We start from the raw sequence: 24,490 nt of genomic DNA on the forward strand, positions 1-24,490 counted from the left end.
TTCTCCAGTGTGTGTTCTTGTGTGCATATTCAATTTTTCCTTCCGTGTGAATGTTTTACTGCAAACTGAGCAGGCAAAAGGTTTTATTCCTGTATGTGTTCTTATGTGTAAGTTCAATTTTTCCTTACGTGTGAATGATTTGCCACAAACTGAGCAGGTAAAAGGTTTCTCTCTAGCATGTGTACGTAAGTGTGTTGCTAAACTAGTCTTTTCAGTAAATCTTTCACCGCAAATTGTGCATGACAAGGGGTTTTCTACAGTGTGTGTTCTCTCGTGTATGTTCAATTTTTCCTTACGTGTGAACCGTTTCCCGCAAAATGAACAGGCAAAGGTTTTCTCCCCAGTGTGTGTTCTCATGTGTTGAACCAATGTTGAACGCACACCGAAACTTATGCTGCACACTGAACAGGCAAAAGGTTTTTCTCCAGTGTGTGTTCTTGTGTGTGCTGCTAAATGAGTCTTTCGAGAGAATCTTTTATCGCAAACTGAGCAGGCAAAAGGTTTCTCTCCTGTATGCGTTCTTGTGTGAGCTGCTAAATTGGTCTTTGAACAGAATCTCTTATCACAAATTGAGCAAGCAAAAGGCTTCTCTGCAGCATGTATTCTTGTGTGTGTTGTTAAATTTGTCTTTGTATAGAATGTTTTTTCACAAACTAAACAAGCAAAAGGTTTTTGTCCAGCATGTGATTTGGTGTGTGTTTTTAAATTGGTCTTCTGCGTGAATCTAAGACCGCATACTGAGCAGGCAAAAGGTTTCTCCCCAGTGTGTGTTCTTTTGTGAGTTGTTAAATTTGTCTTTTTAGAGAAGCTTTTGCCACAAACGGAGCAGACAAAAGGTTTCTCCCCAGTGTGTGTTCTTTTGTGTGTTCTTAAGTCTCCCTTTCTAGAGAATCTTTTTTCACAAACTGAGCAGGAAAAAGGTTTCTCACCAGTGTGTGTTCTCGTATGCGCTATTAACTGTCCCTTCTGGGTGAATCCTTTACCACAAACTGAGCAGGTAAACGGTTTTTCACCTGTGTGCGTTCTTGTATGCATTTTCAAGGATGACTTGTTGAAAAATGTTTTGTCACACTGAGAACATTTCACACGTTTGTTGTCAGTGTGACATGCTATATCACCAAGAGTGTGTTGAGCATCGTCCTCCTCATCATCATCATCTTCATCATCATCATCAGAAGAGTGTGATGTTACATTGTCACCATCTGAGACTGGAGCGAAGTGGCTGTCTAATTGGGATCCTTCATAGTAGTCACCATTACCTTCTTCAGTCTTTACAATGTCACCAGTCAATATAAATGTGGTGATATCATCCTCCTGTTCTTCTTCTTTAATGTGTGGGGACTCCAGCTCCTCTTCCACTTTAATGTGTAAGGGCTCTAGCTCCTCTTCCTCTTTCATGGGTTTGGGCTCCTGCGACCGCTGCTCCATCTTGGAGCACAATTCTTGCTCAGGCCGATGATCTTCACTAACGTCTGCAGAACACGACCACAAACACACATGTACACACTGTATGAATGCTTCAAATATAACATAAACTAGGAATGCAAAATAAAAAAAAATTCCCACCAATATTGATAACCGATAACTTCCTGCATCTCCAAACCGATACACTAACTTTTTTGTACATTACAAAATCTCTGTTGCAGTTTAAAAGAATGAAATATTTCAAACCCGCTTCCTACTAATGTAGCGAGATCAGAGGTTGATATAAAAAAGTGGTCAGCAACAACTTGCAGTCGCATGTTTTGCTACTTTCTAACACTTGTCACTTCAGACAATGAGGCAATGAGCAATCTCAAAAGCTCTGATGCGCATCAGTAACTACTAATAAAGTCGGCCGTGTTTTGTTATCACACCCACTAGTGTTTTATATATACTTAATAGTAAGACTTCAAACAATAAATCACTCACCAAATTAATTAGTTAGCAGTGACCTTGCAACTGCACTTCACAGAGCCATGGACGTTTGTAATCCAACAAGTATAGTAGGAAAAAGTGATGTGTCATAGTGTTTGCTATAATCCATGCATCCATTTTGTGAATCACTAATCCTCTCTATTAGCGATTATCTTAGCCTGAGCTCAGTTTGGCTGCTCTGCTTTTGTTTTCGTTCCCTCCGCCAGACCCGACAACAATCCATAAGGGTCCCCCTGGTGTTGCCATCTCATCCGGGATGTTGAAAGTGCAGTGAAGAGATGCTAGAACTCATCAATTTGTCCTGTAAACGAATGTTGATTAAGTCCACATGATTATAGTATCCAGCCATGGAGGGAAAAGTACAGTTAAAAAGGAAAAGGCACAGCTCGCTCGTTATCACTCTCCAGCCCGAAGCAGGCGGCCCCCGAGGTGGTGTTACGGCTTCTGGGTCATTGACCACCGAGGGAGCCTTGGTTGCAGCTCTAATTCAGGTGAATGGGACCCAGCTCGCGGTGCGTGTGCTCCTGAAAATGTTTACTGTAAGTATCAATATTTATAATACTGTTTTTAGAGTCGAGGAGACTTCGGCTAGTTGGATGTGTACAACCTATAATTTTTTCAGTCGCCAGATGCTGAAATTTGGGCGCAGCCTAGAGCCCTGGTTCAAATAAACTGCTCTAGGAAAACTAAAGCCGTGTTAACAAATGGCTCACTGTTAGTTCTGAAGTCGCGCGTATCGGCGCCATACTACCTTCTTCAGCAGGGGTGGGCAATTCCGGTCCTCAAGGGCCGGTATCCTGCATGTTTTATGTCACCCTGCTGCAACCCACCTGAGTCAAATGATCAGGATCGTTATCCAACTTCTGCAGACTTTGCAAGTTATATGATCATTTGAATCAGGTATGTTGGAGCAAGAAGAAATAAAAAAACATGCAGTATACCGGCCTTCGAGGACTGGAATTGCCCAGTCCTCGGACTCTTAAAGTGACATCTCACACAGTGCTCTTGAAAAGATTATCAACAGTCGGCGTACACAAACAAGATCAACCGCAGACACCAGGTGACGAACAGCAGTGTTTCCCAATAATCATTGATCCAGAGCACACATGTTATGAGAAAACTCTGGGCCTGTTTGATTGAAAACAAAGCCGATATACTCGCAGGAAGTCATGACTTATTCTAACATCTAACCTTGTAGACACACGAGTTTATTGTGGATTCCGCCAGCTAATGGAAGAACATTTAATTGTTCTTCCTGTCATGCTACATCGCTGGAGTTGCTAGATGAACAAAGATATATGGTATTTGTAAATAAAAACCTTCAGACAATTTAAGTAAAATGTGATGATGATCCCTCACATAACACTAGTGTACATGCAAGAGGCTAAAGGCAAAAACCTCACACGTGTCTTTTCAAACAAGCCGGCTAGCTGAGTAAAAATGTTACATTTTGATCATGTGGCCAATTTTTGAGAAATTCAAAGGAAACAAACCCTGAGGGATAATGTCGAGTGGAATATTCATTATCGTGAAAAGACCACTGAAGGCAGGTATCAAATTTGAATTCACCCTAACCCACATACAACTCTTTCTGATCAAAACCGTGTGAAATGTTGGCTACGATCCATCATTTCCACAACATACAGATTATTGGATGTTAATGTTAAATCGGATGATGCCGTAGTAAGGACTCAGGATTCAATGTAAAATTAAACACAGGATTATTTTGAGAGGAAGTGTACTTACCTGCCCCGTGTAACACAAGGCGAGGCTGCTTGAAGACAGCGACCGGTGGCCAATGTTGCAAAAAAGTCCTCCTCGGGCGCTTCTATCACTCTTTTTCACGCTAAAGTCACAACACTTTATCTCTGCTTAGCGATGAGAACATTACAAACGCATTCTGTTAGCTAAACTAAACTAAGATAGGTCGAGAAGCTGCAACGTGCAGTGAGACGAGTTTACGAGAGGACAAAGATTTCAGTTAATGACGTTTTAGTGCGATAAAGTAGCGATGGACGTACTGTGTCGAGGCTACAGTACATTCAGTACCAAATCGGGAAGAATTATTTAGTGACATTACTGTGGTTTTGAGAAAAGCAACGCAGCGGAAGTAATAGGACGGCAACACCACTTGGACAAACTTCGTGTGTTATACAGCCTACGTATTTTGAAGGCTCACATCTCTGTATATGCATTGGAGCGTTCCTAGCTAATCGCGCCTCAAAATTGACGCGGCCCGGAAGTTGTCCTCACGCCGCCACTGAGCATCGAGGAACTAAATAAAAAACATCCACGGGTTAGTTTAAACGAAGGAACGTTTTATGTATCCTACGAGGAAGTCCTGTTGCTCCTCGATGGCGACATATGAATAAAGGAGTCCGTGCACCAAGACGTCAAGGACGCAGGAGGACCTCAAATTAAATAGTTCTAATCAATGTGTAATTTCTTGATTAATTTAGTTTAAATATACACATTTTGCCGAGTGTCTGTTCTATTTGGAGCAGTTCTTGATAACAAAAGACTTGATTACACTGATTCGTGTTTGTTTACTAGTACTACACTGAACCAACAATCTGTTGCTAGGATTTGCACAATTAAGCTTCTATTTCTCATAGGCATTAGCCACATGAAGAAAATTAAAAACGTTTTGATGGTTCTTCACAGTTTTTCACATTCAACGTACGTTATGCATAACGTCGCTGTCCTGTGAAAAACACTTATGTCCAATTTTGGAAACATTTTTAATTTTCACATTAATGGAACAATCCACCACTTGGATCAATTCGACCCAACTTTCTGGGTTGTTTTTGCAAAAAATGGGTAGTTTTATATAAAACGACCCCACATATTGGGCTGATTTGTACAAAACAACGAAAAAAGGTGGGTCAAATTGACCCAATTAGTGGAACGGTCCATTTTTTACCCAAAATTGTGGTATTTTTAACCCAACTGTTTTTAGAATGTGAGAATCAAGTTTAAAAAATGGCTACCAAACAAACGAGCACCCATTGAAATTTTGTATGCTAATACAAAAATGTGTCCCTAACTGTGCACCTTAAAGCTTGCAGGCATTGTTTAAAAGGCGTTGAGCCTTAAGTGACAAAACCACAGGTGAACTTTGCCATGTTAAACTGCTCTAATAGAATTTAGAGGTTTGAACATAGCGGAACAAACACTACTGCGAAGCTCCAATATCTAAAGACAGAAAGAAGAAATGCGGTTGTAAAGTTCCGTTCATTCTTCACAATTTCCCGAAAGAAAAAGTAAGTTCCAGACGAACGTAAGATATGGACTAAAATTGTAAATTGTAAGAGAATAGACAGAGGCTAAATTCTGCCAAATTGTCCTACCCCGTCAAAACTTCCTACCGAAGCCTGGACTATTTGACATAGCCTGCTCTGCCAAAATGTCCTACCCTTTGCAAAACGTCTGACAGAAGGCTGATTTGACAGCCGAAATACTACTGTGCGCTTTCAGCTTGTTTTGTTTCGATGCAGACTGGTAGGTAGAACTTAAACAAAATCCCTTAAAGTGACACTTGGACTTGAGTTTAACATTGGCATTTACATTATAGGGTTGCATGTAAAAATGACATGAGTAAGTTTGACATGTGTAAGGCTACCTCAAAAGACTCTGTAGTGATTTAGGACTTTTTTTTAATTAGGTTTAAGACAAATTTCCCCGCCCCTTTTTGGGCGTGGCTTATGTTTTGTTTTCGGTCTGAGCTGTCCAGTCAGGGAGGGAGCCAAGCGTCTTAATATTGCTCGCTTTGTCAGTTCTGTTGTCTAAAACGGCGACCGATCGCCACCAAAATGCAAATGCACATTACTACTGTTGTCCACACAACCTGTGAAAGTATAAAAGTGTTCTGCACAATAGTTTGGATTTATTAACATAAAACGTGATCTCATCATGATCACCTCCACAAAATCAAAAATACCGTGGCGATCGCTTCTCCACTTACACAGGCTGAAGCGGACAAGAGCATGAATGCGCACACGAACCCCGACTAGTTTATATTTCTGACATTTAGCGACGCTAAACTCGTGTCAACACCCAGGAGGGAGACGGCGGCCTGCAGTGAGCAGCAGGGCAGGCAGATTGGAGCTTTATATCCCCACCCTTCCCTCCCCGGCTAAAGGTAGGATAACGGGACGGCTAATAGCAACAACTAGCTTCAGGCCGTTAAAACAAAAGGCGTTAGCACAACAACATTAGCTCCTTACTGTCCACGCAGCGTGTGGAGGTGATCATGAGCCTGTGTCTTCATGTCACGGGGTTGCCTCCCAAGCAGTCGTGTGCGTTGTCCGACATTGCTTGCAGCTTCCAGCGAGGAGGCTGACTGCACAGCCGAGTGTGGCCGCATTGGAACGTACCGTTTCGGCTGTTACGTTCCACGGCGAGTTATCGGTTGAAAAACTGTGGCCATTCAATCCAAATAAATGTGCAAGTCCACTCCGGATTAGAGCCGAAATGGGCAAGACGAGATCGGTTTAACAAAAAACGAGTTTTTATTTTTTTCTCGTATAACAAAAATTGTTATACGGCGTACACAATTTGAAATGATAAAAAAACGTATAAAATACGGGGAAAACAATGAACAAGTCAAATAAGTCTCAATAAAACGAAAATAGTAAGTATACACCCTTTTAACCGAATGTACGACAAGTAGGGCTAAAAGTTATAAAATTCTCACGAAAACACTTAGCGGCGTTGTGCGCATGGGTGCTGGGCATTAAGACGTCTTGACGGGTAGGAAGGAATTTCAGTACACATGTAATCTAGCTAGCTGGCAGCGAAACTAATGGAGAGAAATAACATGGGATCAGCCCAACAGAAATCGTTTTCTTGTCATTGTCACTTTTTAAATCAAGTAACGTTTTCGCATTGTGTTGATGTTCAATATTATTGCGGCATGCCACACATCCAGCCAACTGTGACTAAGCTTACCTGGAGTGTCGGAGTTAGCAGAGGGCGGTCAAGTGTACTGAGTAGCAAACGACACAGACTTTATACATGTTTGAAAATGATTAAATAAAACGCATCAAACTTAAAGCGGTTGAAATGGTCCAAATAACGGCTTTCTTCGTTGCTTTCCGCTATTTTTGAATACAGATTGGTAGGCTCTTTTCCATAATGCAGCGAGATCTGCAAGTCGCTTTTTGGGGAGGTATTTATCTTGACCCCACTTTAACGGGTGGAGGTTGGCTTTATAACACGACCTGAGGCCTGGCAGACGTAGCAATCAGCTGGACATCAAGTACTGTAAAGAATGGACAACCCGATGCAGGTACAAAAAAAAGCCAAACAACAACAAAGTTGTCCTTTTACTACAGCCGTGTTCTTGTGTGTGTTTTGGAGGCTGTTTCCCCCCCGGGTACCTGGGTAATTGTATTTATTTACTTGAGTGCAAACCAGTTGGTCATAAGTGGACGCGCGTGGCAATTGTTTAGGCCTATGAAAACAAATACGCTTGCTACTTGTTTGTGAAGTGTGCTTTGTGAAGTGTCCTGTAAGTATGCTGTATGCTTAGTAGAGTTTAACATTTACAAACTTTTGGCGTGTTTTCCGTTTACCGAACTTCAGCTCGTTTATTATTTAATTGCATATTGCGCCATTGTGGACTCTTTCAGAGAGTTGATTTAACACTTGCGTGTTGACAACGTGTTTAAATACGAAGAACTCGAATGGCCTGCAATGTAAAACAGTGGTGATATGATATAATTGAAACACATTACGGCGTTAAACCGCGCAAACCGTTTTAGTGACCATTCAGTAATAGAAGAAAAGCGATTTTTGTTGCATCCGTACTGTTTTTTTTAACTGAACACGAACTCAATCAACTGGGGGGCATGGACACTTCTGTAGTTATAAACCCCCTAAACCATTTTGAACATATTTTGATCATGCCTAAATTTATATGCATTTTTTTGCACTAAACCCCAAATTAACACTCAATTTAGCATCTACATGAAAGCAAAAACACACTTTTTGGTTAAATAATTGGAATTAAATTCAGGCATCAAGTGGTTAATTTTCACTGTGGAGTTTCTTTTTGGTTTCTTCTTAGGTGCTGAATGTTGAGCGTTTGCAGGCCCTGGAAACATGGCTTAAAACAACCAATACAAAGGTCACTCAAGTTAATGGCCAGAGGAAATATGGAGGACCACCTGAGGGTGAGAATGGACTCTGCATTACGGCTGTAGGAAATGCCAAATTGAATTGAGAATGATCTCTAAATTGTAGTTCAATTCTTGAATTTGAATTTGAATTGAGGTGAGAAAGTAGAATTGAAATTCAATGAAATCTATTATGCGGAATTAAAGTGTATTTACAATATGAATTTCTTACAATTATTTACTGACTTCAGGTACACAATACTTAACTATAGTAAAGTGTCATAATTGTTTGTTTTTATTGACATTAAAAGCCTACTCAGATAAAACAGATCATTGAAATTGTAAAAACAATGAAATTGTTTAATATGATGGTCGAACAGCACTTAATTTCCCAGAATACCGTGCTTTATCTGAGTCTCTAAAATGGCTGCCCAAACATTTTGGACATTTTGTTTGCGGCACACTCGTGAACTTGATTGTCCTATTCTCACTGATATGTAATGAGAATGAGTTTCTCTGAAACGCAGTGAATTCAATTCCAATTCCGGTTATTCAAATTCAGTAAAAAGACCTGTGGAGTGGAGTCGATTCTAATTCATCCATTGAATAGAATTAAATTTTGAAATTCTGAATTTTGCACAGCCCTGCTATACACGCGTCTTTTCCGCGTTTGGGGTATGACCGTGCGACAACTTCTTGTCGCTAGGCTAACACATAGCAATAACAATGACAGCACAATATACTCTTTGTCTGCTGGAATGACTGATTTAATGAGCCATTTGCAATTTTACAGTGCAAGCAGGTCCGTGTGTACATCGACGTGCACAGCTTTATGAGGTGCTCAACTCAAATTTGTTTAAAGACCACAAAATCAACCACAACTAGAACAGAGTATTTCACACAGAGAGTGGATTGGAAAATACTATAAGATAGTATAGCAATCCTTTATTGTTGCATTCTATGGTGCAGGTTCAGCAAACTGGGGTTATGAAAACATAAAGATAACCAATAATGAAATAATGACAAACATATACAGTGGACCCTCGAGTTAGGAGCGTCCCTGTTTACGAACAATTCAAGTTGGGCACAAAATTTTGTTAGAAAAATGACCTCTCTTTACATACTACTTTCCAGAGTTGGGCATTTTACAAAATTTTGCCGGTCCACAATTTGTCATCCGTCAACGGCCTAGGTACCCGTCCTTCATTTGTCAGTCCTTCATTTTTTTTTCAAGCTGAACCAACCTGTAATCGTGAGTCCGTCAGTCAGTCCGTCACGTAATTCGTCAGTTAGTCCGTGGCTGCCTGCAGCCGTTTTAACTCCTACAATGCCAAAAAGTTTTGATTTAAATTTTAAAATGTCTTACCTTAACCAGAGTCCAGCTCCACATTGTGGCTAAGGGTAAATAAAATCCAGTCCAAGTATCGCACGCCAACTGCTGATTGCAAATCTTCTTCTTCTTCATTCATGGGCAGATCACAGCTCTTTCTTGCATACTGCCACCTACTGTACAGGGAGCGCGAAGCGTTTCCATATATAGTCAGTGGAAGCGACCCTATTTGTTGTGCCGTGATCGAATAAGATCATGAAGCGCGAGACAGTCTTGAATAAAAATAATTTCACCAAGATTTAACAGGAAACCACAACCGTAAAGGTTTATATGCAAATAAATACACATACATAAAATATTAGGCTCAAACAAACATTCTAGATTTATGTTGTCATAGCAAAGTGACGTGACGTCTTCTGGTTTTGCCTCCTTATCCAATCACAGTCCCCGCAGGCGTCTTATTGAAAAACAATTGAAATTTATTGAAATGCAATTCAACTTTTATTTAACAAGGTAGGTCATTTGACAACCATTTCTCATTTACAATGACGACCTGAGGCTTACCACAGAGTTAGCATCGTCTTTTGATGACACCTAAACTTTGAAAAACACCAGCACTGAACTTTTTAATATACCTAATACACAAACCCACAATATCACACATTTAAAGAATCCGAGAGGTTTGTTTCCTCCAAGGGAACAAATTGGTTCCACTCACTCTGCTGTATCTATCTACCAGTATACATAATCTAACTTTCTCAAAAAAATAAAAGTAAGTCTTTCATCAAAGCTCTTAGATCTTGATCAGGTAGTCCAGTTCAAAATCTATTCATTAAATCAATTGACAACAAAATAATGTTAACAGCAATTAATGGAAACCCCAATCATTAACCCTCTGAAAACGGGATTCAGAATCACCCACGTCTAACGTGTAGATGTATGTTGGTGTGTATATACATGTGTACATACACATGTTACTACGTATATTTACATAGGTTTGATCCCGAATGTTTGCCGTTAATGTTATACACGAATGGCTACATTATGCCGCCGTCCCTGTGTTACCTATATCTTTGCTGCTATAACACTGAAAATTTCCCCACTGTGGAATCAATAAAGGCCTTCTTATCGTAACGTAAATGTTTCTCTTTTAATTGACAAATACCAAACCGGTCAGTCGTCCAAAAACATTTTCCCTTTGGCATTTTACAAATCACAAGTCATACTGACTGATGTTTGTTTGATTTTGATTGTCCAGGCACATGTCAAGCACTCAGACCTTTTAGTGAATTCAATCATTACCGACTTTGTCTTTCTCTCCATTGCTTTAAAAGTGTGGGATGGCCAGAGTCCTGGATTAAACTGTGAGGTTTTCATCAACCGCATCCCACGAGATGTCTACGAGGACTCGCTGATTCCCCTCTTCAGCTCCGTGGGGCCACTGTGGGAGTTTCGACTCATGATGAACTTCAGCGGGCAAACCCGTGGATTTGCTTATGCCAAATATGGCTCCGCAGATGTAGCTAAAAGTGCTATACGCCGGCTACATGGTCACATGCTTGAGCCAGGTGTGCATATAATTGTATGCCTAAGCACAGAGAAGAGGCGCATCTACCTCACATGTTTACCAGCCACCACCAAGCACGACAAGCTTCTTCAGGTACTGCAGTCTTACTAACGATACCTACTGTACATGGCTGGATTTTTGGCACTGGTAGTGTAGTGGGACATAGCTTTTGTGTAGACGGTATGGGTTTGATTCTCAGCCATTGCCTCAATACTAACAACTGCTGGTCCCAAGTGGGTTGTGTCAGGAAGGGCATCCTGTGAAAAAACTGTGCCAAACAAATCATGCAAGTTACTTTCTATGGCACAGGTGTCAGATACGGCGCACTGCATCATTTTATGCGGCCCGTGAAAGCAAGTCGTCAACTTCCATGATTCTTGCTAAAATCTGTTGCAAAATTTCAAATTGTCATATGTAATAAGTAATAATGTTGCGATTTTGTACTTGAACGACTTGAGGTATTATCCTTGACTTCTGATTTCAAAACTAGTTTTCCATCAATTTGTTGTGTATGTAATATGATGAGACGATAAAACATTGTTATGGTCTCACTACCATAACGGCCATCTTCAAAATGGCCCATGACAAAAAATTACTTTTAACGCCCCTTTTCAATCGGGACCCCTGTTTGGAAAAAGCCCAAAGTCGCAACAACATGGTTGGATTGTAGGTTTTAAGTTTACAAAATGTAAATACCGATGAAAAGAAGAAAGCACTTATGTTCCGGTAAAGGTAAAGTAAAAATGTCTTGTAAATTAACACACCCCTTAGAAGTCGTTGTTGTTTCCCTTCAGGGGTCGCCAAAGCGAATCAATTGCAAGCTTGATTCGCATCTTCGATTTGGCAAGTGTTTTACGCCGGATGCCCTTCCTGACGCAACCCTCAGTAGCAGGGCACACACACACAGACACCGTCACTGAGTGGGAACCGAACCCACGCTGCCCGCACACAACTCGGGCGAGTGTACCACTATACTATCAGTGACTTGACACACCTTTTAGAAAACTATTGTTTAAAAACCCTACCAAATTCAATTCAAAATATCACCAAGTCTATAAAATGTGGCTTCAAAATTGTGAAAAATCACGCAACACTTTGACACTGTGGACGTGTCCGTTGAATGCGCTGAAACGACGCCACAATCAACTAACTGTCCATCAAATACCACTAACACAAATCTTCCAAAGTCCAGAGGACAGCCAAAAGGCTGTGTGGTTTAAAATGAACAACTTAACGGCCTACAATTAGCCACCTCTCTTTTGTAAGTGCAGCCATCACCTGCCAGATTAGCAGTTCACAGACACACAGCCTCCCGCTATCTGCCTACCTCTATACAACTGAATGTAATATTAAAGAAACACTGTGTCATGTCAGTTTTGGTTGATTATGGCGGCGCCATGTGGACAAAAGCGGTAGTGTTTTGACAAAAATCAACCAGTTGTTAATACTATCAAAATAATGAGACCTAAAATCACTGTCACGCTCAGTGGTTAGTATTTGGTGCCTTGCCACATGGTAGGCACACACTTGGGGCCTTTCCATCGTAAATTCCAGCCAAATTTTGGAACCAGTACGTCCCAGGTCCACTTAACAGTGACACTTAAGGGAAAGTTTGCTGTTTGTCGTTTTAGCCATTCAAAAATCAGGAAGACTACATTGTTTTCAGTCTTTGCACATTTTCAGCAATCGTCTTCAATGTATTTAGTTACAAATCTCTGAATTCAGTTTACAGAGTCTTTAACTTGACCTTTTTTTTTTAACAGAGCATATCAATGTTGTTAAACAAATTTAAAATCGATCAAGCACTTGACAGTAATGTGTTAATTTGATTGGCCCATAATGTAAGTGAAAGCGCAACAATCTTTCACACTACCTGCTGTAGTCCATATTTTAGCTCATTCGAGGATTTCATGAATGAAACAGCATGTTTAACAAGGAAATGTTCAACTAGCATACGTATGTATACTGTGCTTTTGATCAAACCTACTAATCTTTTCTACCATTTATTCTAACTAACAGGTACTCCGTGAAATGGTAGAAGGGGTCGAGAGCCTTTCTCTGAAGTCTGGACCTGAAGTAGAAGGAGTGTCAGCTGTAGTTGTCTTCTCAACTCACCATGCGGCTTCTATGGCAAAGAGGGTACTGGTGGAAGGTGAGTCAACTCCTGCAACTGCATATACAGTAGACAGAGTTGTGGTCAGAAGTTTGCATGGATTCAGCAACCTTTCTCATTATAAGACTCATTTGAGCAGGTTTTCATTCAGTTAAGACACACTCAGAACAACAAAACAAAAATGTGATTAGGTTGAAGTTAACATTATATTCTCATAGTTTCCTTAAACATATGGTTCATATGTCTATGAGCGTAATGGTGTATTCATTTGTAAACTACAAACAAATGATGGACTAATTTCCAGGTTTAACAAGGCAAAACATCAAATTCTTTAGCATTCTGAAGGAAAAAACAATTATAAATTATTTTCAACTAAAATATCAAAGGTAGGCTTAAGTTTTTCCCTAATATTTTTTTTTTACTTTTTCTGAAAGAAATGTGCCTGCACCGGAATTGTAAAACCATGAAGCTGAAGAATATTCACTTTCATTAATTGTAATGAAAACAAAAAAATGCCAGTTTCATTTAGTCAATTTCAGTTCCTTCATTTCCTCACATGGCATACAGTCAACCTGAATATGAAACAGAACTCTATCATATCAGGATGCAATATAAAAATATGTATATTTTCTTAATGTTTATTACAAATAATGTGGTTTCTGCTATCCAGACCCCTGGTTCAAACTGATTAACTTTATTTGTATTATTTTAGTTTATTTGATACCTGCAACAAGTTCCAAAAAAGATGGGGCGGGGGCAAGTTGACCCCTGTGTTACCTTTGCTTTTAACAACACTCAATATCCTCCTCATGGGGGATTTTAATGTTCATGTGTGACCAAACCATTGACAAAGGACTTTTTAAGCCTCATTAGCCAGGTTTACATGGAGACTTTTTTTGTCATTTGGAATCCATTCCAAATTAAGCTCTCTGGTCACCTGTTTACATGTGACATGATCTATTCCGACCGTCCGTTTTCTTGCTCCACCCCGTGAATCAGAGCAGCCCTGTAACACGGGGTGATCGATGTAAACATCACGTGAGCTATTAAGATGGAGTTCATTCATCTATTTCGCACGGTATTCACGATTGTTTTAACACCTTTTTCAAAAGCAGCATCTTGATTAAAAAAAAAAAAAAAAAAAAAAGTCACCAGTACTTTAAAACAAATTCTCGCGTCGCAGACGAGCTCTGGTAAGACGCTGCCATTTTAAAGTGTGTATACAACCACGTCACTATGCATTGACGCCTGCATATGCAGACGACGCTGCCATTGTCGTAATACATTCTGGGTAATGACGTCGAATTGGTGCTGCTCTCTGCTGAGGAAAACAAAACAAATGCAAACTTCTACTCTCATCACAAAAAGTCAAATTGCGACACTTCCCGGCTTTTGGATGTCATTTTCAATCAAAGAGGAATAATAAAAAAAAGTGAGCTAAGCTTTGCTTAGGAAAGGAAGTAAAGAAACAGACAGTGGGAGGATGCGGTTGCAAGAGTCCTTCTGCCCGAAGACCCCCGGCTGTGCTCTCGTCGTGTGTCCGGCTACAAACGACAGTTCAAATCAAATGCAATGCCTACCATATTTCCTCACAAGTAGCCTAAACGGCCACGTGTAATAAGTGAAAACCGTCGTAAAAGACAGGAGACATTGGACATTGCGCAACCTGGACCACGCTTCTTTAAGAGCTGCAGCTGCGGATGTCCCCCAGCCTCAGTATTCAAATTCGCAACACAGGACATGAACACTGCTTAATGCCAGTCAAGCAGCCTGAAATCTGTAAGTAATATTCGCCGCTTCTCTTTCTCAGACGGCATCTGGAAACGGCTGCTGCAAAGACACTACCGAAAATGACCAACTCCAGCTCCTGTGTTTTGTGTGTTTTAGCCCAGTTTTCACTCCAAATCCGTGCTGCAATGTGTATTGAGCTCCCTAACATCAGTGCACAATTCCTTGTTGATACAGAAGCACATTCCACCGGGGATCCTCCTTTTATACCCAGCCACATTGCTCACCTTTTTCCAGTTAACCTGTTCACCAGTGGAACATTCCACACAGGTTTTCTGAGTTTTCCCTCAGCTTTACCAGTCGTTTGTTGCGCGGTCCCGGCTTTTTTAGAACGTGTTGCAGACATCAAATTCAAAATGAGAGAATGTTTGCCAGAAATAATCATGTTCATCAGTTTGAACAGTAAATATATTTTCTTGTATTCAATCGGATATCGCCTGAAAAGGATTTTCAAATCATTGTCATTTGTTTTGACATTTTACACAACATCCCATCTTCATTGTAATTAGGTTTGTATTCATTGTCATTCATTTGGACTTGAAAGAAATTGCAAACATCAGAACATAATATTGACAAAGACACTACTGAGATGAGGTTAGCGCTACGGCCTCACAGCACAGAGGTGCAGGGTTCGATTCCGGGCTCCAGCCTTCCTGTGTGGAGTTTGCATGATCTCGATCTCCCTGTCCGTGGGTTTTCTCCGGGGTACTCCGATTGAGCATCCTAAATTGTCCCTGTGAGTGTGAATAGTTGTTCGTCTATGTGTGCCCTGCCATTGGCTGGCAACCAGTTCATGGTGTACCCCGCCAACTGCCCAAAGACAGGCCGGATAGACTCCAGCACACCCCTACGACACTCGTGAAGATAAGCGGTTGAGAAAATGGATGGACAACTGAGGTGACACTTTACAAAAATGTCATCATTTAAGATTTTTTTTTTTTAATCCTTTTAGTACTTTTGTTCCCATGTCTTTCTAAATGTAACTTAAATGTAGTGTACTAGAGACATTAAACCTTTTCATAATGATTTGGGGCTCTGTGGAAAACTATTTTTGGTTCACTACTTCAATGCAGCAAAATGCACTATTTACCAAGCCTGTCAGTAACGGTAGAATCATCCTCAGTTTTCTCCCCCTTCCAGCACTGCTAAGAATGAATCATTTGAACACATCTATTTTTTTCGATTCACACTTTGTTCAATATAACTTACTAATGTGCATGTTTTTGTCACTAGCATTTCTGAAGTGCTTTGGCGTACGCATCTCAGTCCAGTGGCAGTATCCAATGAAGGTGAAAGATGAGTTTCAACTTCCTCCGAAATCCAAATGCCTCCAGGCTTCAACCCAAAATCTTCCACAGCACATGGCGAACATCTCACAGATTTTCACCCAGCCTCGCCCTGCTCCACAACGCCCTTTGTTCAAATCCGCCGATTTCTGCAGAGCTGTGGGAGGACCCATTGCCCCTAAATCAGCCTCCCATCAGCATCTCTTGTCTGCAGCATTGTCAGCTTCTCCAATGACTTTCCTTCACAAGTGTTGCGCTCTGAGTGGAATTGGTCTGCCACAATTTGAGTTCTACTGCAACTGTGCTAGACCTGACGGGTTCCTCCACTTAACCTATAAGGTGAGTATGCCTGGGCTGGGAGTCTTCCCAGGGCAGGTTACGATCTTGCCAGGAGCCACTGCCACAACCACACTGGAGAGAGCTCGAGAGGCTGCAGCTCATCAGCTGCTGGAATCTGTGATTGGTCTGAAGGTCTTCCTCCGCTGAATCTGTTAAGGAGCCTACACGCTCCTTGTTGTACTTGTTTGTTCACGCTGTTTGATTTCCTTGAAAAAAAAAAAAAGTATTTAATGTTGATTGTGGTTTGTTATCCTATGCATGTTTTTTTTTTTTTAATCACGAGTTGTAGTGGAATGATTTCACTTTGTTGAAATTGTTTTATCCTTGCATGTGTTTTATTGTTTTACTGATTTCTTTATAAAAGTGAAAAGAAAATGCACTGGTGGCATCTTTGTAAAATCATATGCAAACAATTCTTCCCTGAATTAGTGGTACTATACTCACTGACACAGTACATGCATGGTTTGAAAAAGGTAAATACACTTTTGTGTCTGGATAAACCGGTCTCAGAGCACTTTGAAGCTTCTCCAGTTAGCTTTGCTTGGCTTGCTATGTGAACTTGTGTAGAAAAAGTGAAAGAGCACTATGAGAAGGAGCTCTTTGGACAAAAGAGAACCACGACAGCGTCAGCTACTGAAAGCTGTTTTCAAGAAGCTTCAAGTATGTTACACAGGTCAGGCCTGTTTACGTCTCACTCTTATTTGTTTAATAACTACATTTTTTTTTTTTAATGTTAGGGTTTCTACGGAGCCCCTAAAGTGACATGGTTGGGGGGGAATCTTAATGATAAACTTTCTCATCCTATTGAGAAACGTTATCATCCTAACAAGAAAACTTTCTCGTCTTAATGAGAAAGTTTCTCATCAGGATGAGAAAGTGGTATGCGTGAATGGGAAACACTACAATGATATTTCGGTTTGTGTTTCTGTGTGAAAATGACAGTGCAGGACCTAGTTAGGTTATATTTTCACCTGGGACTTTATTGCTGCTTTAGTTGCAGGTAAACAAGCTAGCGCTCGCGGGTATTAAAAAAATTTCTCATTAGGATGAGAAAGTTTCTCATCCAAATGAGGAAACATTCTCGTTAGAACGAGACTTGCAAGTAAAGCAGCAATGTCCTAATAAAGTCCCAGATGAAAATAACCTAACTAGGTCCTGCCGTGTCATTTTCACAAAGAAACACAAACCGAAATGTCATACTATGCAAATACTACTTTCTCGTCCTAATGAAAAACTTTCTTATCCCAATGAGAAACATTAGGATGAGAAAGTTTCTCGTTAGTTTGAGAAAAATACTTCTTTCCCCCCTCACTTTAGGGGCTCCGTAAGTTTCATAGTAGGATTGTAAACAAGAGCTGCTGTTTCAAAGTAGGGTTTTCAACAAGAGCATCCATCTGCAGCTACTGGAGACAAATTCCTTGTGTATTTTGACACACTTGCCCAATAAGGATAAAAAGAACAAAGATAAATTGTCAATCATTTCGTAGTACCGCGGACTACTGTTGTGTAAAGTGAACTGTCACGTAATCATCGACCTTTCCAACGAGAGAGGCTTGTATTGTCTGCTAGAAGTAAAAGCAAAGTTAGCGAAACGTTATCGTTTTGTACACACATATCAGGCATGTAACAGACTACTTTTAGCATAATTATTTTGCGTGTGTATTGTGTGCCCTAAAACCCGACCATGACCCTGACACGAAGTTTGTCCAAGTGACGTTGTCGTATAACCTCCGCTGCAGATGCACTTCCGTGTTCGTTGTGGTTAGCCGCACAACCGTCACGAAATAATTGTTCCCGAAATATTACAGAACGTACCGAAAGTTCGACGCAGATCGTCATATCATTGGCTTACTGGAATAAAACATTCCATTAAATGTTGGTGTTCGGGTAAACTCGTTTTGGTGCACGTTGATGAACTTGAAGCTTCTTGATTTAGGTTAGCTTAGCTTGCTAGCCGCTAACAAAGAGACGCGTTTGAACGCAACACATCTTGTGCTAAGAACAAATCAAGTGTGTGTGAATTGTTGAGAATATCGTCGGGAAATGTGTGCAAAAACCGTAAAAGAAGAGTTTGAGGAGGAACTTTCTTGGACAAAAGAATACGATCCACAACGTCAACTACTGGACAGCGTTTTCAACCAGCCTCAAGCTGTGTTGCACAGAGCAGGTTTGTTCACTTTTATACGCTTGTTTAGCAACCTCTTTTTAAAACAGTATTCATGTATAATCCAGGTCCCATGTAGTTTTATTGCAAACTTTGAAGTTGTTCATACGACTGGGCCTGAATTCGTGTGAAGTAGTACTCAGACATTCAATTATCTCCTCAAATCAATGTGTAAAGACTTTTACACACAAAAAAAAATATTTGAGTTAGTGAAATTATTTTGTACCCTTTTCCTGACTGTTGCCTTTGAACAGTGCGGTCCCTCTTGATTTTGTGAACGCTCTGTGCAGACCATGACTTGTGCCGTGACTACAAAAATGACGGAAAAATAACATTCTAACTATTTGTGTGTAAACAGAAGCACTTTATGGTGTCAGATATTTGCTGACACAACATATAGTTTTGCTCATAGGTTTACATACTCTAGGGGTATGTTACATACTCTAGGGGTATGTAAACCTATTTTTTAAATTTATTTTATTTTCCTTCATCATAACATAAGTATAATATACGCCTTTTAAAAAATGGATGAACAACTGACACCATGACATTGGTTTCATACGCTGTGGTCACCATAATAAAACGTATCTAACATCATGCCTAACATCATGCCAGCTGAGTTTTTTCTTCAGGGTCTTCCAGATGGTCCAAACCGCCTGCCTGGCTAAATATTGAGATTAGTGTTATATTTTACAACAGTAATTGTATTTGTTTGTTTGTTTAAACGTCAGAGTGTTGAGTTTTGATTTTGACCTGAGATCTGCATAATAAATGTTCTCAAAATTACATTATATCTTATTTTACATTTTTTTTAAATCAATTTAGCTTTGCTGAAAGGACCAAACAGCCTGATATTTCTTGTCATACTGTATCTCATTCTGTCATTAACAATGTCTCTGCATTATTCTGTACTTAGCATAATAGTGCATCATACTGAATAAATCAAAACTGAAACCAAATAATTTTCCAATATTTTTGTGCTCAGAACTATTCAAAAGAAAACATAATAAAAAGCATAAGTAAAATATTGTAGTGTTGTTCAGAGTATTTCTGGTGGCGTGTGTTTGCTTCGACAGAGACTAAAATGTTCCTGACAAAATAGAATGTTCCTGAGAGATGATGATACGGTTTGGCGTCTCGGGTTATAACATCCTTTCTTTTTAGGTGTTCAAACTGCTTGGTGTCTTTGAGCTTTGCATCATACCACCTTCCCTAACCCTTCACTGGTTTTTCTGAATCTTTTGTCACAGGTGTTGTTGCAGTGACATCACATCAGATGTCTGGTCTGTGACTTTGCCTTTTAGGGTGGACATATAATAGTTGTGCACTTGCAAGGCTTAAACTTCATCCTTTTGATGGAGTTTCTCCTTGAGTCTTTTGGTGCAGAGGACTGTTGTTGACAAGTGTTAAGTCATCCATATTGGCTCAAGTTGGTGTTGCGGGTGCTCTTCCCACTGATGATGACCTCCATTTACTCTGTGGTGTGCCTCTGATCCCACCAGCAATTTGAATTCAGTAGCAGGAAAATGAATGGACAGAAAAACTGATTGAGCTACCGGTAATTGAATAATCAGATGAAAATGTATTTTGCATTGAAGTTTTTTGCTAAATATTTTTCTTTCCTATTACTGTTTATACACTAATTATTCTTGTTAATTTGGTATTGTTTATTGGCTAAACAAAACCAAATAACTAACAATTAATTCATATCACAGGAGAGGCAGTGATGTACTCACCAATGATTTTAAAACTGAGAGATGAGTACTTCTTGGGTACCGATTATTACGAAGAGCTACGGGTTTGAGATGCACTTCTGGGTTTGGGTCAGGTTGAACATGTCAGTTACAGCTTATTCATGCTACGGCTGCAAATAATTGTTTTCATATATGAAATTGACTGTTCATTTTTTTGAAGAATTGATTATGATTCGCTTCCTGGTTTGGTCTGTTACATGGCAGGCGAAAATGTTCGTCATTGTTTTCCAAAGTAAAAGCTTTTTTTTTGCAAATCTCGAGTAAACAAAAGATGATCAGTCTGCTTTCATGGAGGACTACAGAAATCAGAATATTTACTTTTGAGAGGCTGAAATCAGATGATTTAGACTAAGTTAAACAATGGCTATAAATGACGAATTTGTTATCAAAATAGCTGTCATTTAATTTTACGATTGATTAGTTGCTTTTTAATTGATTGTTGTACAAAGAATAACACATCATCCTGAAAAGTGCTGATTTAGATTTTTGTTTTATTACCAAACTGCTCAAGCGCCTTTGAAAGGCACATAAATGAGAGTGATTCTCAAACATTAATAAGAATGACCCTGATAAACATTAATACACAACAAATTCACAGTGTTTATCTTCTTATGTCTTGCAGACGTCAGGAAAGAATGTCTTCATCCTCACCAGCAGGAGCCCGAGCGCCCAAACTTCAAAGAGGAAGAGGAGCCAGAGCACCAGCACATTAAAGAGGAAGAGTTGGAAACTGATATCACCAAGCTGCCATTGACTGGTGTCTTTCTAAAGAGTGAAGATGAGGAAGACGATCGTCAAAGTGAGGGGAAGAGAGGAGCTGAGCCTCCGAGCAGCAGCTCAAGTCAACACATGACAACAGAAGGTGATGGAGGCATCTGTGGAGGATCACACAATCAATCAGGGAGCCTCTTAGCTCCACTCTCGGATAGTGATGACGTATCATCACACTCTCCTGACACTGATGATGATGATGATGGACACTCTAAAGATGATATGACAGGTCACCCTGACAACAAACACCGGGAATGTTCTCAGTGTGACAAAACGTTTTTCAACAAGTCATCATTGAAAAGACACATGAGAACACACACTGGGGAGAAGCCTTTCTCATGCTCAGTATGTGGTCTTATAGTAAATCAAAAGTGTAGTTTAACAACTCACATGAGAACACACACTGGGGAGAAACCTTTTGCATGTTCATTTTGTGGTCAAAAATTCTCTGAAAAGGGAAATTTGATAAAACACACAAGAACACACACAGGAGAGAAACCTTTTACCTGTTCTATCTGTGGTAAAAGCTTTACCGAAAAGGCCAGTTTAATAAGTCACACAAGAACGCACACTGGGGAGAAACCTTTTTCCTGCTCATTTTGTGGTCAACGATTCTCTGAAAAGGGAAACTTAAGAACTCACACAAGAACGCACACTGGTGAGACACCTTTCGCTTGCTCAGTTTGTGGTCAAAGATTCGCTTGGAAGGGACTTTTGAATGCACACATAAGAACACACACTGGGGAGAAACCTTACGCCTGCTCAGTGTGTGGTCAAAAATTCTCTGCAAAGGGAAATTTAAGAATTCATACACGAACACACACAGGTGAGAAACCTTTTGCCTGTACAGTTTGTGACCAGAAATTTTCTGTGAAGGCGACTTTAAGAACACACATAAGGACACACACAGGTGAGAAACCTTTTACCTGCACGGTTTGTGGTAAGAGCTTCTCTGTAAAGGGAAGTTTAATAAGCCACACAAGGACGCACACCGGGGAGAAACCTTTTGCCTGTTCAATTTGTGGTAAAATTTTCACTCAGAAGGTACATTTAACAAGACACACGAGGACACACACAGGAGAGAAACCCGATACCGGTTCAGTCTGCAATTTAAGTTCAGGAGTGAAAGATCTTTGCCCTGAGCAGAAGGAGTTGACCCCCAACATTAAAAAGGAAGAGTTGCCGCCAGAGACCTCCAAAATTAAAGAGGAAGAAGAAGAGGAGGATATCACCCAGTTTCCATTGACTGTTGTCACTGTGAAGAGTGAAGATGATGATGACAAAGTGAAGAGAAGAGAGAAGCTGAGCCTCTCTGCAGCAACTCAAGTCAACACATGACAACAAAAGGTGTTGGAGACCACCGTGCTAGAATCAGAAGCAGGCAGCCTCTTAGCTCCACTATCACGTAGTGACGACACAATGTCACACTCCCCTCACATTGATGATGATGAACAATCTAAAGAATATATACATATCTCACTGATAAACCCTGCAAGTGTTCTCTTTGAAAGCACCAAAAAAAAAAAAGTTCTTTCTCAGGCATTCCGGTCCATTTCACTAAGTTGTTTTGAACTTTTTTTTAAAAATTGTATTTGATATAATTTTATTTTTTATTGTTTTAACTTGCATTTAATGTAAAATGTTGTGATTTTGGCTTTTAAACAATGATACCTTGACTTAAAAGTTTAATTCATTCCATGAACAAGATCGCAACTCAATGAATGGTACTTTAAAAATCAAATCAAATTCCCACATTGAAATGAATTCAAATGCCCTCAGTCCGTTCAGGACCCCTCAAAAACATCGACAAAAAATGTTACATGCTTTCGAATAAAACAAAATCACTGTGTTGTAAAATATTAAAATGAGAATATAAAAATGTCATAGAAGACAATGCAGAAGAAATTAAAATATTTTTGTAAATTGTTAAGCCAAAAGCCTCACATATACACACTGAGTATTTGTCTGTTGATGTGTGCCTTCAAGGGGCGGCGTTGAGAGTAACATCAGGAACTGCAGTCCGTTTACTATGTAGTTAGTTGAGTGTGAATGTCTGCCTCATACTCCTTGTGAATGTTTCTTATTCTGTATTTTGTATGTTTGACTGTTTGTCCCATTCAATAAACAGCTCAAAAGTGCATTGTGACTGTGGCTCTCCTTGCCCACATACAAGGGCATTACACTATCTTTTTTGCTCCATCTTTTCCCCTACCTCACTCATGTGGTGGCATACCTGAGGCTTGCGCACTCACATGGCCCTCAACCCAAGGCAATAAATAAAACCAACCAAATGACTAAATTCTTTGATCAAGGTGCCACTGTTTGTCTTTTTCTTGCCCTAAAATCTTAAATCTGTCAGAGATAATAAGTTGGAAGGCATCCCATTTAGTATGTTGAAATACATTTTTGTTTCTCTTATCTGCTTTCAAACCAATTCTTGTGAAGATTGGCTCATGGTCACTAGCCACCACTGGTGCCCTTTTTAATTTTCTTGCAAGTGTGGATGCCCCACATACAAATGTCAAATCAAGTGCGGCTCTTGTGTTTAACAAGCTGTTGTGACTGTTTGCTTCCCCTCCATTAGAGTTTTTCTTACTTGCTTTGGTACTTTTACCAAAAGTACTTCTTCAATTTTCTTATCGTGTCACTTGTGCACATCCAAAAAGCAGGTTCTCATTTCTCTGAGTAAGTTGCAAATGCTTTGCTACTTCCACACAAATGATTATGTACAATTTTCTGTTGTTATCAATCGCTTATGTCCTGTTGATCAAAATTGATTCTAATGAGTTTCTGTTGAATTGTTTCACACTCCATAACATAGTTTGTTCAAGTCTTTACATGCAAAATGGCTGAGTAAGTTGTCGTAATCGATCAATCATGTTTCTATACATTTCCGTTACACTACCTTCCCAGGCAAATCTTGACTTTTTCTATGGAAGGTACATGTGTGAAGCATTAGCTTAACCAATAATCAAACGGTTTTCTGAAGTAGCTCATAGCAAGTGAGGATAATTGTTGGGATGTGGATGGTAATTTGTGGAAGACTGCATTGTAAATCCTACAGTGTTGAATGTGCAATTTTCCCAATGGAGATTTTCCCATGCTGACATTTTTTTATCTATTTTTTTATTAGTGTTTTCTTTGTTCTATTTTTCCTTTCGATATCATAACGAGATGTTTTGTCAACATATTACAGCGTAAACAGTAAAAGTGAAATGTGAATCTTGCCCAGTCTTTTGCAATCAATCTTCCACATACATACACAAAGATGTAACTTACAATTTAGTGTAATGTGTCATGATCGTTCTTGGTTTGTTGTTTTCCATGTTCTCCTTGTGTTCC

The 24,490-nt window shown here is 39.8% G+C and overlaps 2 protein-coding genes and 1 pseudogene across 4 annotated transcripts; 2 read left to right on the forward strand and 1 right to left on the reverse strand.

Moving 5' to 3' along the window:
* Nucleotides 1-299: 299 nt before the first annotated feature.
* Nucleotides 300-4,141, reverse strand: LOC147150291 (uncharacterized; annotated as a pseudogene). Its single transcript, XR_015086121.1, has 2 exons — nt 3,664-4,141; nt 300-1,472 (listed from the first exon to the last, which is right to left on the reverse strand). The product of XR_015086121.1 is annotated as an uncharacterized LOC147150291 (transcript).
* Nucleotides 4,142-6,650: 2,509 nt separating this feature from the next.
* dnd1 (DND microRNA-mediated repression inhibitor 1) lies at nt 6,651-16,784 on the forward strand. 2 transcript variants are annotated; one of them, XM_086025507.1, is made up of 7 exons: nt 6,651-6,669; nt 7,033-7,207; nt 7,988-8,093; nt 10,701-11,026; nt 12,953-13,085; nt 16,068-16,123; nt 16,193-16,784. In XM_086025507.1, the coding sequence occupies exons 2-7, from the start codon at nt 7,190-7,192 to the stop codon at nt 16,604-16,606; spliced, it is 1,053 nt and encodes a 350-aa protein (XP_085881633.1). In that variant the 5' UTR covers nt 6,651-6,669; nt 7,033-7,189; the 3' UTR covers nt 16,607-16,784. The 2 variants fall into 2 exon arrangements, with proteins under 2 accessions (XP_085881633.1, XP_085881632.1); XM_086025506.1 differs by having other exon boundaries at nt 16,068-16,784.
* A 1,420-nt stretch (nt 16,785-18,204) lies between these two features.
* Nucleotides 18,205-23,286, forward strand: LOC147150293 (uncharacterized). Its single transcript, XM_086025483.1, has 2 exons — nt 18,205-18,626; nt 21,000-23,286. The coding sequence occupies exons 1-2, from the start codon at nt 18,503-18,505 to the stop codon at nt 22,484-22,486; spliced, it is 1,611 nt and encodes a 536-aa protein (XP_085881609.1). The 5' UTR covers nt 18,205-18,502; the 3' UTR covers nt 22,487-23,286.
* The last annotated feature ends 1,204 nt before the right edge of the window (nt 23,287-24,490 follow it).

This window comes from Filicampus tigris, chromosome 3 (assembly GCF_054856515.1).
Source record: "Filicampus tigris isolate MCC_2025a chromosome 3, RoL_Ftig_1.0, whole genome shotgun sequence".
Classification (NCBI taxonomy): domain Eukaryota; kingdom Metazoa; phylum Chordata; class Actinopteri; order Syngnathiformes; family Syngnathidae; genus Filicampus; species Filicampus tigris.